This window comes from Macadamia integrifolia, unplaced genomic scaffold, assembly GCF_013358625.1.
Source record: "Macadamia integrifolia cultivar HAES 741 unplaced genomic scaffold, SCU_Mint_v3 scaffold621, whole genome shotgun sequence".
Taxonomy (NCBI): Eukaryota; Viridiplantae; Streptophyta; class Magnoliopsida; order Proteales; family Proteaceae; genus Macadamia; species Macadamia integrifolia.
Window position 1 is genome coordinate 350,250 of NW_024870499.1, and position 14,538 is coordinate 364,787.

At 36.3% G+C, this 14,538-nt stretch overlaps 2 protein-coding genes across 2 annotated transcripts; one reads left to right on the plus strand and one right to left on the minus strand.

Annotated features, from left to right (window-relative positions):
- The first annotated feature begins 4,230 nt into the window (after positions 1 to 4,230).
- On the plus strand, positions 4,231 to 10,827 carry LOC122069445 (beta-glucosidase 13-like). Its single transcript, XM_042633461.1, has 13 exons — positions 4,231 to 4,401; positions 4,525 to 4,594; positions 6,986 to 7,044; positions 7,265 to 7,340; positions 7,539 to 7,616; positions 8,190 to 8,277; positions 8,393 to 8,645; positions 8,805 to 8,920; positions 9,029 to 9,246; positions 9,616 to 9,647; positions 9,978 to 10,080; positions 10,166 to 10,274; positions 10,393 to 10,827. Exons 1-13 carry the CDS (start codon positions 4,231 to 4,233, stop codon positions 10,559 to 10,561), a joined length of 1,542 nt encoding a protein of 513 aa, XP_042489395.1. The 3' UTR covers positions 10,562 to 10,827.
- Positions 10,828 to 11,604: 777 nt separating this feature from the next.
- LOC122069446 (WAT1-related protein At1g43650-like) lies at positions 11,605 to 14,538 on the minus strand. The gene is made up of 5 exons (XM_042633462.1): positions 14,299 to 14,538; positions 14,050 to 14,229; positions 13,378 to 13,795; positions 12,105 to 12,256; positions 11,605 to 12,014 (listed from the first exon to the last, which is right to left on the minus strand). Exons 1-5 carry the CDS (start codon positions 14,511 to 14,513, stop codon positions 11,828 to 11,830), a joined length of 1,152 nt encoding a protein of 383 aa, XP_042489396.1. The 5' UTR covers positions 14,514 to 14,538; the 3' UTR covers positions 11,605 to 11,827.

The window sequence follows — 14,538 nt, forward strand, 5'->3', positions numbered from 1 at the left end:
AGGGGCTAGTGTTCCAATGTAGGAGACTTTTAATGTTTGTTATGGTTTCAATCGAAAACAGTGAAAGAGTTCGAGAAGAAAAAGGAAGTGGAAGGGAGAGACGGACAAAGAAAAAAAAAAGGTCAATAGAGAGAGAAATAGTTGAGAATTGATGTTCCCAGGTCGGCACTAAGAAGGGGATGAATTAGTGGTTTCAAAAACTTCTTTGCAATCCTCAATTGACAACCCAACGACTGAATTTCTAATTTTCAAATTCTAGATTGACTAGGGAATACTGTAATTACGAATCATGCAAACATCGGCACGTCCACCTCACACTACAATGTGGTGGGTCTACTAGACAATGTGCCACCACTCTGTAACTCATATTTGGCTTCCACTTTGAAATGAACCATTCCAATTAAATTGAATTAGACCAAGGAATTGCTTTGAAATTGAACCAATCCAATTAAACTGAACTAGATCAAGGAATTGATTGGGTTCCTTCACCAATCCAATTAAATTGAACTAGACCAAGGAATTGATTGGGTTGCCTTCAATATAGACTTCATCATCACACATTTTCCAACAATGACAACAATTGATCTAATTTCCCAACATGAAGAAAAAGGAAAGTGAAAGGGAGGAGTAAATGGAAACGTGAGATAGTGTGAGGTAGTGAGAGAGAAAAAGGAAAGTAGGAGGGAGGAAGAGTTTTAGAATAGAAAGGAGAAAAAGAGAGATGGAGGAAGGGATATATGTGAGATTGTGGGGAAGAGAGAGAAAAAGGAAAGTGAGAGGGAGAGGGTTTTAGAATAAAAAGGAATTTGAAATTATGAAATAAACTTATATGGAGACGTGTGAGAGTGTGAGGAAGAGAAAGAGAAAGGAAAGTGAGAGGGAGAGAGAGTTTTAGAAGAAAAGAGGCTGAAATTATGAAATTGATATATATGGAGACGTGTGAGAGTGCGAGGAAGAGAGAAAAAGGAAAGTGAGAGGGAGAGAGAGCGTTAGAGTAAAACAAAATTGAAATTATGAAATTAACATATACAGAGACATGTGAGAGTGTGAGGGAAGGAAACTGAAATTATATAATTAAATTATATGGAGATATTGTGAGAGTGTGAGGGAGAAAGAGAGTTTTACAAACGTGTAAGAGAGAGAGAGAGAAAGAGAGAGAGAGAGAGAGAGAGAGAGAGAGAGAGAGAGAGTATTTGAGTTCTATAAACTATAAATATAAAAATATTAAAGATACTAGCAATTTAAGAAAATAAAAAGAATTGAGAAGAAGGATAATAAAGAAAAAAAGATGGCAAAATAGTCAAATGAAAGATTTGCCACATCATGCTTTTATATAATAGTATGATTTAGAATAGAAAGGAGAAAAAGAGAGATGGAGGAAGGGACCCGACCGAGACCGACCAATTAAGACCCGACCGAGACCGGTCTAGTTTGCACCGACCTGGCCCGGCCCGGTTGTAAGATTACTATTCTACCCCATATGAAAGAGTTAAAAAGAAAAAAACCAAAAACCCTAGGTTAAGTCTCTTCTCTTCTCTTCGTTTAACGGAAAGGAAGTGCCGCGGCCGCCGCTGTGCTCTGCGAGTCTGGGTCGAGCGTCGTCGTCGTCGTCGTCTCGCTTTCTGGAGGTCAGTGCGAGGCTGCGAGCTGCTGTGCTGTGCTGTGCGAGTCTGGGTCGAGCGTCGTCGTCGTCTTCGGCTGCGAGCTGCTGTGCTGTGCTCTGCGAGTCTGGGTCGAGCGTCATCGTCGTCGTCGGCTGCGAGCTGCTGTGCTGTGCTCTGCGAGTCTGGGCCGACGAGCTGCTGTGCTGTGCTCTCCTTCAAAGAGCATGTAATTAAGGATATATGTAAATGTGATTCACTTCCTTTTCATCTAATATTTATACATGCTTAAAAGTTGCTCCTCATAGGAATCTTGATGCAGTTAGGCATAGGGATACTAATTAAGGATATATGTAATTTTTTTTTCCTATCTTTTTAGTCCATCAGAGTCAAGTTTTGCTTTCAGTTTCAGGATAGGATTAGTACTTCTTTGTTTGATTCTATAAAACAGCATGTAAGCCAATGATTCTCAGTTGGTTTTTTTTGGAATGAAAGAATTTTGGATTGCTTAATGTTATCGGTGTGGTGCATCTATTGGCCATGTTGCCTTCTCCTTTGTCTGCGATTCTGAAATTCTTCAGGTACTGTCTCCTTCTAGCTTACATTCTTACTGGTATTTCATCCCCTCCTACCTCCTTCTCCCTTGCCTTTTCTTTTAAAAATGATTTCTGTTACTGTTCTTTCTTTTTCCCTGCGATTGGCAGTACCTCTGGGTTGAAAAGAAATCATTAGAACTCCCTGGTTGTAAGCCCAATCGACCTGAGATTTGGGTCAAAGGAAGCCTATTTATAGGAAATTCAAACCCTAGAGATTACTACCCTGTAATCCTCCTTTGTTGTGAGAAACCAGTTGAAACCCAGATCTGGTTCTTAGCCTACTGCTATGTTCAATTTCAGTGGTTGAGTAGCCTTTCTTCAATCAAGGTTTTGGGTGTCCACTAGTTGGGATTTGAGAGGCCTGATAGTGAAGAACCTTAGCCTGAAATTGCAGACTGGACCGTTTAAAAACCGGTTAAAGCCCGTTTAACATTAAACATGTCCGTAGCCCGGTTAAGACCCGACTAAAGCCCGATTAAGGTGGCCCGATTATAACCCGAGACCGACCGACCGAATATAAAGTGTACCATGCCCTCAATAACTAAGCCCGATTAGTTAAATGGGCGGACACGGTGTAGCCTTTGAAAGTCTTCAAACCCGATTAAGCCCGACCGAAACCGAACCGGCCCGACCGGTTGACACCCCTATGTGAGAGTGTGGGGAAGAGAGAGAAAAAGGAAAGTGAGAGGGAGAGGGTTTTAGAATAAAAAGGAATCTGAAATTATGAAATAAAATTATATGGAGACGTGTGAGAGTGTGAGGAAGAGAAAGAGAAAGGAAAGTGAGAGGGAGAGAGAGGGTTAGAGTAAAACAAAATTGAAATTATGAAATTAACTTATATAGAGACATGTGAGAGTGTGAGGGAACGAAATTGAAATTATATAATTAACTTATATGGAGATCGTGTGAGAGTGTGAGGGAGAAAGAGAGTTTTACAAACGTGTAAGAGAGAGAGAGAGAGAGAGAGTATTTGAGTTCTATAAAACTATAAATATGAAAATATTAAAGATACTAGCAATTTAAGAAAATAAAAAGAATTGAGAAGAAGGATAATAAAGAAAAAAGGTGGCAAAATAGTCAAACGAAAGATTTGTCACGTCATGCTTTTATATAATAGTATGATTTAGAATAGAAAGGAGAAAAAGAGAGATGGAGGAAGGGATATATGTGAGAGTGTGGGGAAGAGAGAGAAAAAGGAAAGTGAGAGGAAGAGGGTTTTAGAATAAATAGGAATCTGAAATTATGAAATAAACTTATATGAGGACGTGTGAGAGTGTGAGGAAGAGAAAAAGAAAGGAAAGTGAGAGGGAGAGAGAGTTTTAGAAGAAAAGAGACTGAAATTATGAAATTGATATATATGGAGACGTGTGAGAGTGCGAGGAAGAGAGAAAAAGGAAAGTGAGAGGGAGAGAGAGGGTTAGAGTAAAACAAAACTGAAATTATGAAATGTGAGGTCCTTTACTACATGGATTAACTCATGTATTGTAAAGTGATAAATAGTGAAACACTATACTTCATAAGACCTAGATATAGGTTTTCTTAAAAAAAAAAATTTTCCTATTGGTTGAGTCGCTTTTTTGTTGATGAACATATCGAAGGTGGAATAATGGCTCAACTATTGTTATTATTTGTCTTATTCTCAGATTCTCATGATAATAAAGTTCATCTGTTGATTCTTAGCAAAAATAAAATAAAAATAAATAAACCTAAATTTTATTTTCTCTTTTTTTTTTTTTTTTTCTTTTCTATGAGACCTAAATTATATTCTCAATAAATTTAAAATATTAAAATTTCCCAAAAATTTGGCCATCAGAATCTGTTCATAGCAGTGTCAAAATCCATCCAACCACTTTCACATGCTTCTACGTAATGGATGGGGAAGTGGACACAAGGACATACATGCATGAAGATATTTTGGACATTTCTCAGAGGATTTTTAATTTTTTTTTTGCCAGTGTTAAGTGTTTGACTCACTAAAGCTCCTTATAAATGTGAGGCGGCGAAGGGGAAAAGAACACAAATCATCTATCACAATGGAAAACTTTCAGACTCATCTCTTGTTCTTGGGCCTCTTGATACTAATCCTGGCGAACTCGCTGCCTCATACTAATTGGATGGTATCAGCGAGTCATGACTCGGCTTCATTCAATCGGAGCGCCTTTCCGGCCGGTTTCATTTTTGGGACTGCATCTTCTGCTTACCAGGTATATATACTCCTGGTTCAGTTCTGTTTACTCATTCTTGTAATCTTCTACATTCAACCCATTTGAAAATCTTACATTTCTATACTTTGTGTGTGTGTGTGTGTGTGTGTGCTATATTCTCAGTATGAAGGTGCAGCAAAAGTGGATGGCAGAGGCCCAAGTATATGGGATGTTTTCACTCATAAATACCCAGGTCTCTCTCTCTCTCTCTCTCTCTCTCTCTCTCTCTCTCTCTACTGAATGAAGTTCTGTGGATTTGGTTTGGAGATTGGAAGAAACTGTTTGTTTTAATTTTCTGGTAGTGGCTGTTTATGAAAACAAGTTCATAATGTGTTTATCTTGAAGAAAGCTAAGGAGATGGGCTCATTGATGGACTCAGTTGTGAGCTATCACTGATCAACTGGGACATAGCAAAGCCGTTGAATTGATCGTAGGGTTTTCAAACCCTAGCAGGCTAAGAAGATTCAGAGCTAGTGATTTGAGTGGAGAGCATTATTTTTCTCATATTTTTAATGTCATAAAGACATTTGACTGCAACTTTCGCAAGCCATTGATTGTGGGGAACCATAGTGGTGAAAACTGTGGTTCATGATTGGGTGTTTGCCTATGAAGTCATCCCATTCAAATATATAACCCTAGTAAATTTGTGTTTGACCCTTTGAGGTGGCCTATCATTCTCTCTTTTTAATTTAAACTTAAACTAGACTCATATAAACACGTGCGAAAGAGAAGCCGATGGGAGAGAGAGATGAAAGTGTTTTGAGTGTAGAGTAGAATTTATTTGTATAGTGGGAATTTAAAACCCTTATCTTGCTTTAATTATTGTGGATAGAAATATATTATTGTTGGGGAATATTACAAATAAAAAATGGAAAAAGGTTCCGTGAAAGGCAGCGTGGTCTTCTAAACTAAAACAGGGTCAATGGGGGCACATGGAAAAGCATCAACAAGGGCGGGATTTCAGCTTTTCATAAGGGTTGGGATGATCATTTCACTCTATTTTGTGTTTAGGTGTAGGAGTCATGTTGCCTTTTATAATTCTTTTTTTCTAAAAAATTAGTGAATATACAATAGACAAAGGGAACATGGGAAGCTGATTCGTCAATATTTTTTTATGAATATTATTCTTTATGAACACAAGTTTTTTCTAAGAAGACTAACAAGAGCCAACAAACGAAAAAACAAGGAAACTTTCAAGTTTCAAGACAAAATCTTGTGATAAGATTCCAGAAACACACAAGATTTATCTAAGAAGACAGACAAGAACTAACAAAAGAAAAAACAAGAAACCTTCCAAGACAAAACCTTGTGACAAGATTTCAGAAACACTTAATATGACTAATGAAGATGAACGAGTGACAGCCCTACTTCAATTTTCAAAACCGACCTTTAAAGAAAAGCAACTTCAACTTTCAATTCCATAGGACGATTTGTTTATTTTATTAGTATTTGTCTAAATGTTTCTTTACTTGTGAGGGAAAAATTACTCAATGGGGAATTTTTCAATCCCAAGAAGAAAAAATATGAGAAAATTTCAAATAAGCAATATATGCAATTCAGTGGTTTAATTATCTAATTCATAGTCGACCTTCCATTGGAATCTTGTAATTATCTATTTCATAGTCCACCTTCCATTGGAATCTTACACTCATAATTATATATATATATATATATATATTTAAATATATGTTTTTTTTTTTAATTATTCAAATATATAATATATTTTGGCTGAAGAGAGAAATCTTTTAATTATTTTTCATAGATAAAATTAAAATGACAAGAATAGTCATCATTGGAGAAATGAAGGATACACTTTTTCCTTGTATTTATCTATCATGTCCCAAATTACTCAAGGAAAATAAATCTTAAAAAAAGGAATGATTTGTCTAAGGCTATGTTTATAAGTCAAGAAATGAAAATAGAAGTTTACATAAAAAAAATAAATAAATAAATAATGAAAATAGAAGAAAGATGAATTAAAAAAAAAAATCTAATTGAAGATAGAGAAAGATACATGAATCAATCATTATATTATCTTGATTTTTGTCTTTATATATATATATATATTCTTAACTTCTAAACATAACTAAAGGTCACTGTCAGGAAAATGACCTATGTTGACTGAAAACCAATTAAGAAAGAAGAACTAGGAACTCAAGAGAATCAAAATATACCACTTTCCTCTTGCAAACAATCAACAGGTAATGAGGACTTGTCTGATTGTGATTACAAATATTTAATTTCAAGTATAGATAAAATTTTTATTTAATTGCTAAACTAATATTATCCAGAATTGATGGCGACTTTATTAATTCTGATCTACCAATAATAAGTCGGTCATGCTTATATTCGTATTGTTGTAGATTGTCATCTACCAGTTTACCCCGGTCTCGACAAAAATATTAATAAAAATAAATAAATAATAAAGGAAAATAGAAAAGTAATATTGACCCCCTTTCTCGCCTTAGAATCTGGAGTTCTTTACTCTTGTTGAATATATGTCAATTCATCTAAATAAAATAAAAAAAAAGATCGACCCCTTAATAATAGATGGATAATTAGATATATTATGGTGCTGTTGCAGGTAATATAAAGGACCATAGCAATGGAGATTTAGCAATCGATTCTTATCATAAGTATAAGGTACTTCCATTTCTAATCTCTCAAATTTCTTCCTAGTTTCTAGTATTTTATATGTAAATCCAGCTAGGAAATGATGGGATATGTAGTAAGCACTTATCTGCAATCACAACATATTATTGTAAATGAAGCTGTATTGTTTCACTAATGCATTGTTGTCTCTGTTTTTGTTGTTTACTTATGATTAAGATTAAAAATAGAAGATATATTTGTTACTTGACAGGAAGATGTCATGATAATGAAGGATTTTGGGTTGGATGCATACAGATTCTCTATCTCTTGGTCCAGGGTTTTACCTTGTAAGATTTTATAAATTAAAGATTATTCTATATATTAAAGGGTTAATCTTCTCTCATGCTATTGTCGGTTACCCACACTTCTCCAAATGTGATTATTTTTCTTATTTAAAAGAGCCATGCAGAGTACACACTATATATATATATATATATATATATATTTATTTTTAATAGTTCAATTGTTTATTCATTTTCTTTCAGATGGAAAGGTGGGTCGAGGAGTAAACAAGGCAGGCATCCAATATTACAACCACCTCATCAATGAGCTTCTATCCAATGGTCATTATTCAGATCTCTCTCTCAAATTCATTCTTACAAGAGGGAAGGTGTAGGTTCGGATTAGTTAAAATTCATTGATTTATGGGCTCGGTTGGATGGAGCCCAATACGGGAGGTGGTCTCTCTGATGAGTAATGAAGTTTCCAATTAATAGCCTCAAAATGTAAAGTAATTATTATGTGTGTGCCTATTTACAATTGAACCTTATTATGAAAAAAAAAACCAATTGTTCTTTATATGGGTGTTACTATAGGAGAGACCCAATTGTTCTCCATCAAACGATATGGATCCATGTTGTCAGTTGATTTTCAAATCAATGATTCGCCATGTTGATTGCATAACAGAGGGATCTATACACCATACCTGTGTATTGATATCTCCCACAAAAAAATCAATGGACATAGAGAAGGGATTATTTTACAAGTCATACGTAATAAACCCACATGGTTAGGGAGAAGAGAATATCATAGAGTGCCAAGAAAGAGAGATACTACCTCCAGTGTATGCATCATTTTCACTTCATATATTTTCAAGATCTTTGATATCATTGCTATTATTATATACATATGCGCAGGAATCCAGCCCTTCATAACTCTATTTCACTGGGATCTTCCCCAAGCTCTGGAAGACGAGTATGGTGGTTTCTTAAGTCCTAATATAATGTAAGTAGCAAAAAACCTATCCTTTTATTCTCAACTGTGTTATATCGATCGAACCAGTTTAACCAGGCTTATAAAATAGATGATAAAATGCCAGCCGTTTTAATTTAATGCACAGTGATGACTTTCAAGGCTATGCAGAGCTTTGTTTCAAAGAGTTCGGTGATAGAGTTAAGCACTGGATCACCTTGAATGAGCCATGGAGTTTCAGCTATGGAGGATACGACTTGGGCATCCATGCTCCTGGACGATGTTCTAAATGGGTGGGAAACTGTACTAGTGGGAATTCTGCGACCGAACCCTACATGGTAGCTCACCACCAGCTTCTTGCTCATGCAGCTGCTGTGAAAGCATACAAGGATACGTACCAGGTTACTATTTTATTTATTTATTTCTTTTTTTACTAAAAGATCATTTTGTATTAAGGATTGGAGATGGGCGACAATGATGAGATTGCTAATCCGCAATAGGATTAACTTCTCTTACTAGAGTTCTGGAAATGAAAAAGCTAATCTAGTGTTGTGTTGTAGGCATCTCAGAAGGGGAAGATTGGAATTACACTAGTGTCACATTGGATGGTGCCTTTCTCAAATGACATTTCTAGCAATGCTGCAGCCCAAAGAGCTCTTGATTTCATGTTTGGATGGTGGGAATCATTCTTTTTTCCTTTTTCTTTTGGGTTGTCTAGGTGTATAGTTTAACCTTTCACTTACCATGGAAAACCTTAATATGTGCTAATCCCTTCTTTTAATAGGTTTATGGACCCATTAACCAACGGTGATTATCCACGAAGCATGCGATCTCTAGTTAGAAATCGGTTACCAAAATTCTCAGTAGAGCAATCAAATATGGTAAAAGGATCATTCGACTTCCTCGGGCTAAATTACTACACTACTAATTATGCAACTAATGTTGCCTTCTACAATGGTGTTAAAACGAGTTATTCGACAGATTCTCATGTTAATCTCACGAGTAAGTTGAAAAATAAAACCTTAATATTATTACTTGAATTGATATCACGTTGATTTAGTGAGGCTAATCCGGTTGTGGATTATCTCCCTAAAGATGCAGTAAAGTCTGGATTTCAGCTTATTCCATTATTTTTCTTAACCGCATCATGGGGAGTTAGAGTCTGATGTTTTGAATAGACCTAGATTTTTTTTTTTGGTAGCGGCATACGGATCCTATACTGATGCCAATGCCGAAGATGGGGTTCCTAAGACACTAAAACATTGTGTTCCTTGGTGTTGATGTGTTCGACATATTTTTCATTTTATTTTTTTCCAATAAACGAAAAAGTTGAATTGATATCTATTTATATATTGTGTTTTTCTATGACAGCTGCGAGGAATGGAATCCCCATTGGTCCAAGGGTAGGTTCTAGCAACCAATTAAACAATTCATCCCCCTCCCTTTTAATTTCAAATCAATTGAAGTTACATATACACAGACACACACATGGAGGAAAATTTTGAACCAAAATGCTGTCAAAAATAAGTCATAAGTCATATCTTTATTTTTTTGTTCTTTATAATTGCACACATTTTTTTTTTTTCCTTTCAAAGAGGGTAAATCCTAGCATTTCACATAAATGTGTATTAAATACTGTAGTATAAGTAAGCAAGTTAAATTTCAATCTATAGCAACAGTCATTTGACAATAAAGTTTATTAGTGACATATAATATATATGGATTTTCCGCAGGCTGCTTCGGATTGGTTATTTGTATATCCCCGAGGAATATGGGAACTATTGCTCTATACAAAGCAAAAATATAATAATCCAGTAATTTATATCACTGAAAATGGTGAGTCAATGGGCTTGGAGCGAATCATATATGTTGTTCATGTAATTAAAAAATTGATTTGAACTAATTTGGTATTTATTTGTAGGGATATCAGAGTTTAATAACAGTACACAGACATTGGAGGAAGCCCTAACAGATAACATGAGAATAGACTATTACTATCATCATCTTTTATTCCTCAACAAAGCCATCGTGTGAGTATTTTTCCCCAGAATTTCTCAATATAAAGCATAGTGGTCCTTTAGATTTGGTGTCTTGGGTGTATTATTGTTGATTAACATTGGTAATCTCTCTCTCTCTCTGTGGTTGTAGGGAGGGTGTTGATGTAAGGGGATACTTTGCATGGTCATTATTAGACAACTTTGAGTGGGCTGATGGTTACACGGTTCGGTTTGGCATTAACTATGTGGATTACAAAAATGGGTTGAAGAGATACCCAAAGCACTCTGCCAATTGGTTCAAAAAGTTCCTCCAGAGATAGATTAATAGACGATTCCATACATAAGTACCTCCTTTATATTGTGTTCAGCCCACGTATGGTAACGTCCGCCACCTGTCTCTCTATCTTTCTCTTCCGGATGGCTTTTTTATTGAAGTAAAGACTGCCCATTTTCTTCTTCACAATAACGTTTGCAATTTTTGTTAGTGCGCTGTCCTTAATTTCCTCTGCTGATGGCAATGTCAGAAGGTGGGTGTTTGTATAGCAATTTCCAAGAAGTGTGCTATGTAATTGTTTGTTTTTTTATTTTTTCTTCTTAATAATATTATCTTTTAGGAAAAGAAAAAAAAATAAAATAAAACCTTACCCCATCCATGAAATTGGGCTTTTATGGTTGGTTTGGGTTAGACCCGGGCTTGGATCTCTATTATTTGGGTTAGGCCGGCTTAGTGAGTATAAGCCGGAATATATTTGATGCAATATTGGTTTGGGCCCTTCGGTATTTAGTTTCTATAGGCACATAGGCTGGGCCTGGGACCAAAGTGTGTCCCATGGCTTTTTTGGAATTTTATTCCCCAATTTTTTTTGGGTAGAGGGTTCTCTAAATAAGTAGCATATATAAGGATCCTACAAATAAGGTGTGGCAAATAGTATAGTATACTGGAGGGAAGCAAGGTCATTTCATGTGACGAGAGAGATTGACATAAATGTACTATTGTACCCTCCTGACGGCTTAGAGAATCTTTTTAGTTTTTTAAGACACATTTGGATTATTTGTTTGGCAAACATCTTGTGTCATCTTGTGTATAGAAACAAGCCAATAAATTATCTCACAGTTTAATTGCCTCCATTGGCTTCACATTTTTCTGGTTGCTTGAAATTTTTTTTTTTTTTTTTGGTAATGAAAAAAGGGTGCTCCATGGTAGTGATCATAGGCCCCAAGACAAGCCCCCGTATGGCAAGCGGGGCTTCCGCAGGACCAATGGGTGATAGTAGGCATGCCAAGATTTGAACCCACAACCCGACTTGAGCAATAATGGGTTGAGGGAATTTTCATCACTAGGCTACCAACCCCATTGTTGAAATGATTAATTCAACACTAGGAGAAGCAAAATCTTCTCAAATATGCAAGATTACAATTTATGTACACCTCATCTTGATGATGCATGCAACGAAGACAATGACAACCTCATCTTGGGAAGAAGCCCCGGTTTTATTGTATCGGATATAAACTGGGATGCCTAATTAAGGCCTAGATTTAGGTTTACATAACATATGATGTTCTTTGAGCCGGTTTTAATATACTGCTCAGGTTTTTCCATTTGTGCTTGGGATGGTCATGCTCAAGGCTTGATTAGCTGCGGTGATCTCCAGTGTCTGATGATTAAGAGAACTTTCATCCTCGTTCCCAATATTCCCTTCACTGCAATTGTCTCTGCTTTTGCCCCATAATACTATATAAAGCCCCACGACAGTAATGATTGCACCGATCAAGCTGCAAGAAGCCAAAAGCAACCCATATCCTTCTGAGATTGAATCTGTAGAAACAGCTCATATAAACAATCGTTTATGTTTTATTGCTCACCTTCCCAAGTGAAGTTGCTCAGCGAAGAAAATTGCTGAGAATATACCTACAATCACCAAGGCCAATGGACTAAACATAGCTGCAAAAACTGGTCCCTTCTCATTGATACACCATGTTTGTAGGTAGTACACCAAGCCTGAGATGACAAGTCCCTGTCAAGAAGAAAGAATCATCAAACAAAGATTGGAACATACTTTATGACCGAGTTCGCAACTTTCTATTCTGGAATTCAGAATGCAAGGGCTTTGGGGATAAATAAGTTATGGGTAGAATGAAATTCCATGACAGTGGTGTCATGTATTAGAAGTAAAAAAAAATCCATGGTGTTTTGAGCAGAAGTGATTATTTCATAAGCAGTACCTGGACAATATCACATGGTTCATTTCGCATTGTTACAGAGAGGTCAATACGGTGGTTGACAACTGGCTAAGCATGGGGCAATTTTAAGAACGTTTGAAGTTTGGGAAAAAGCTCCATCTTTTGTGCTTTCAGACATAAGTTGGGATTTTCAAAAATGTCCTACATGTAAATAGTCTTTTTTGTTTAAGTTTTTATTCTAATGATGGGCATGCCGAAGGTGGACCAAAAGCTCAGTAGTGTATTAGTTTGTAATCTCTCATTCATTTGATTTTGAAATTGAATTGCTGATCTTTAGTTAAAAAAAAAACAAAAAAACAAAAAATCAAACAAAGATTGGCAACCAAACAGCCCACTTGGCAACTAAACAACCCATAGTGACTAAACAACTATTGCCTAAAACAGTTGAGTTGTGGGGCACAAAAAATTCATGTTCACCTGGAGGTCTTGAGTTCGAGCCTCCTGGCTGTTATCTACTTCCCCTCCCCTTGACCTAGTGAGTCAAACCTGGTCATGAGGAGTCATGTCTTTTTTTTTTTTTTTTTTTTTTGGTTCACCAAGTGAGGAGTTAGTGAGGCTATGGTTGCTTTGATGATGGTGCTAAGAAAAAAGAGGGTAACATTGAATACAAGGGACAAAAGTATTGTTTTTTTTTTTTTAGTAGTATATAAAATTTATGGTCGATGATTAGAATATGATTCAATAAAAAAATATAAAATTCGATTAGTTTCACATGACTTGAACGAAAACACCAAGTTAATAAAAACTAGAACTGACTCAGATTGGCCATTTCTTGGACCTGGGTAAATTTTCATGGCTCATGGCTAAGCTTTATATTTTTTTGACTCAACTCGGGTGACTTGCTTGAGTCAAAACCTTGTTTTCCAAATGCTACAACCATGAAAGATTAACTTACAGAGTAAATAATAGTCAAGAGCTGGACATCCCACTGGAGTCTCCATAATGTTGGCTTCCTCTCGAGGAAGAGAGCAACAATAGAAGATTGCAGTGCAGCAATGAAACAAATCATAGTGTTCAATGATAACGGCGCTGGATAGACTTTGGAGAGCAGTGATTGTAGTATGAGCGATGCACTCCAGGAAACATAACTTGTTAGAATAAGAAGTGAGCCTTTGATCCAGTCCTCTTTGTGGTGCCTTGACCCATGCCCAGAACCTCTGGTGTTATAAAGGTCAATCAATGGGCTTCTAGTCAATCTTTTGAATTGGTACCCTCCTTTCCAGAATATAAAAATCATGGCTCCGCCAATACAAATCAATGTTCCCAAGATCTTAGCTCTCCCCTTAGCAGTCTCAATCTTCACTTTCTCCATCCTAAATGAAATGGAAATGTTCTGCACTACTTCAAATTCAATTCTCTCTGACAGATAAATCATTTAAAAAAATCTAATATTATTCATGCATTTCAGAAGGCAGAAGTAATAATCTCACATCAAATGTGAGTATGGGATATGGAGACTTATAGTTACTTGGACACCCTCTCCTTAACGGGTAATTTTTAAAGATGAATTTTACCCAAATCCCTATCAACATGAAAGTAAAAAACAGATGATTGACGAAGCATTCACCTGAGGATAAGTGCCATGACGAATGTGAAACCAGGGATGACATTACCCAAGGCACACGCAACAGTTGGGGAAGTGTAATTTAAACCAGCATAGTAGAGGTTGAGATAAATGGTAGTCCCAAGTGTTGATAGGATGAAAATCTTGATCAACATGCGAAGGGAAAGAGAAGGGCGTTGTTTCCTGCAATTATGATCCTTTTACATATCAATTATCTATCGAAAGAGAGAGAGAGAGACAGAGAGAATTTACCTCTCAAGGATGAAGGCCAAGGGGCCTAACAAGAGCATTCCAATTAAGTGTCTGTACACTATAAAAACAAGTTGGCTGAGTCCCCTACTGAGGGAAATCTTCATGAGGATGTTGAATCCACCATAAGCCAACTGCGTGACTACCATGGCCATGTATGGAGCACATATCTTTAAGGTTCCCATAGCTGCTTTCATCCTTGTTATTGCAAGAAGCATTTATATACTAAAGAGATGAACACAT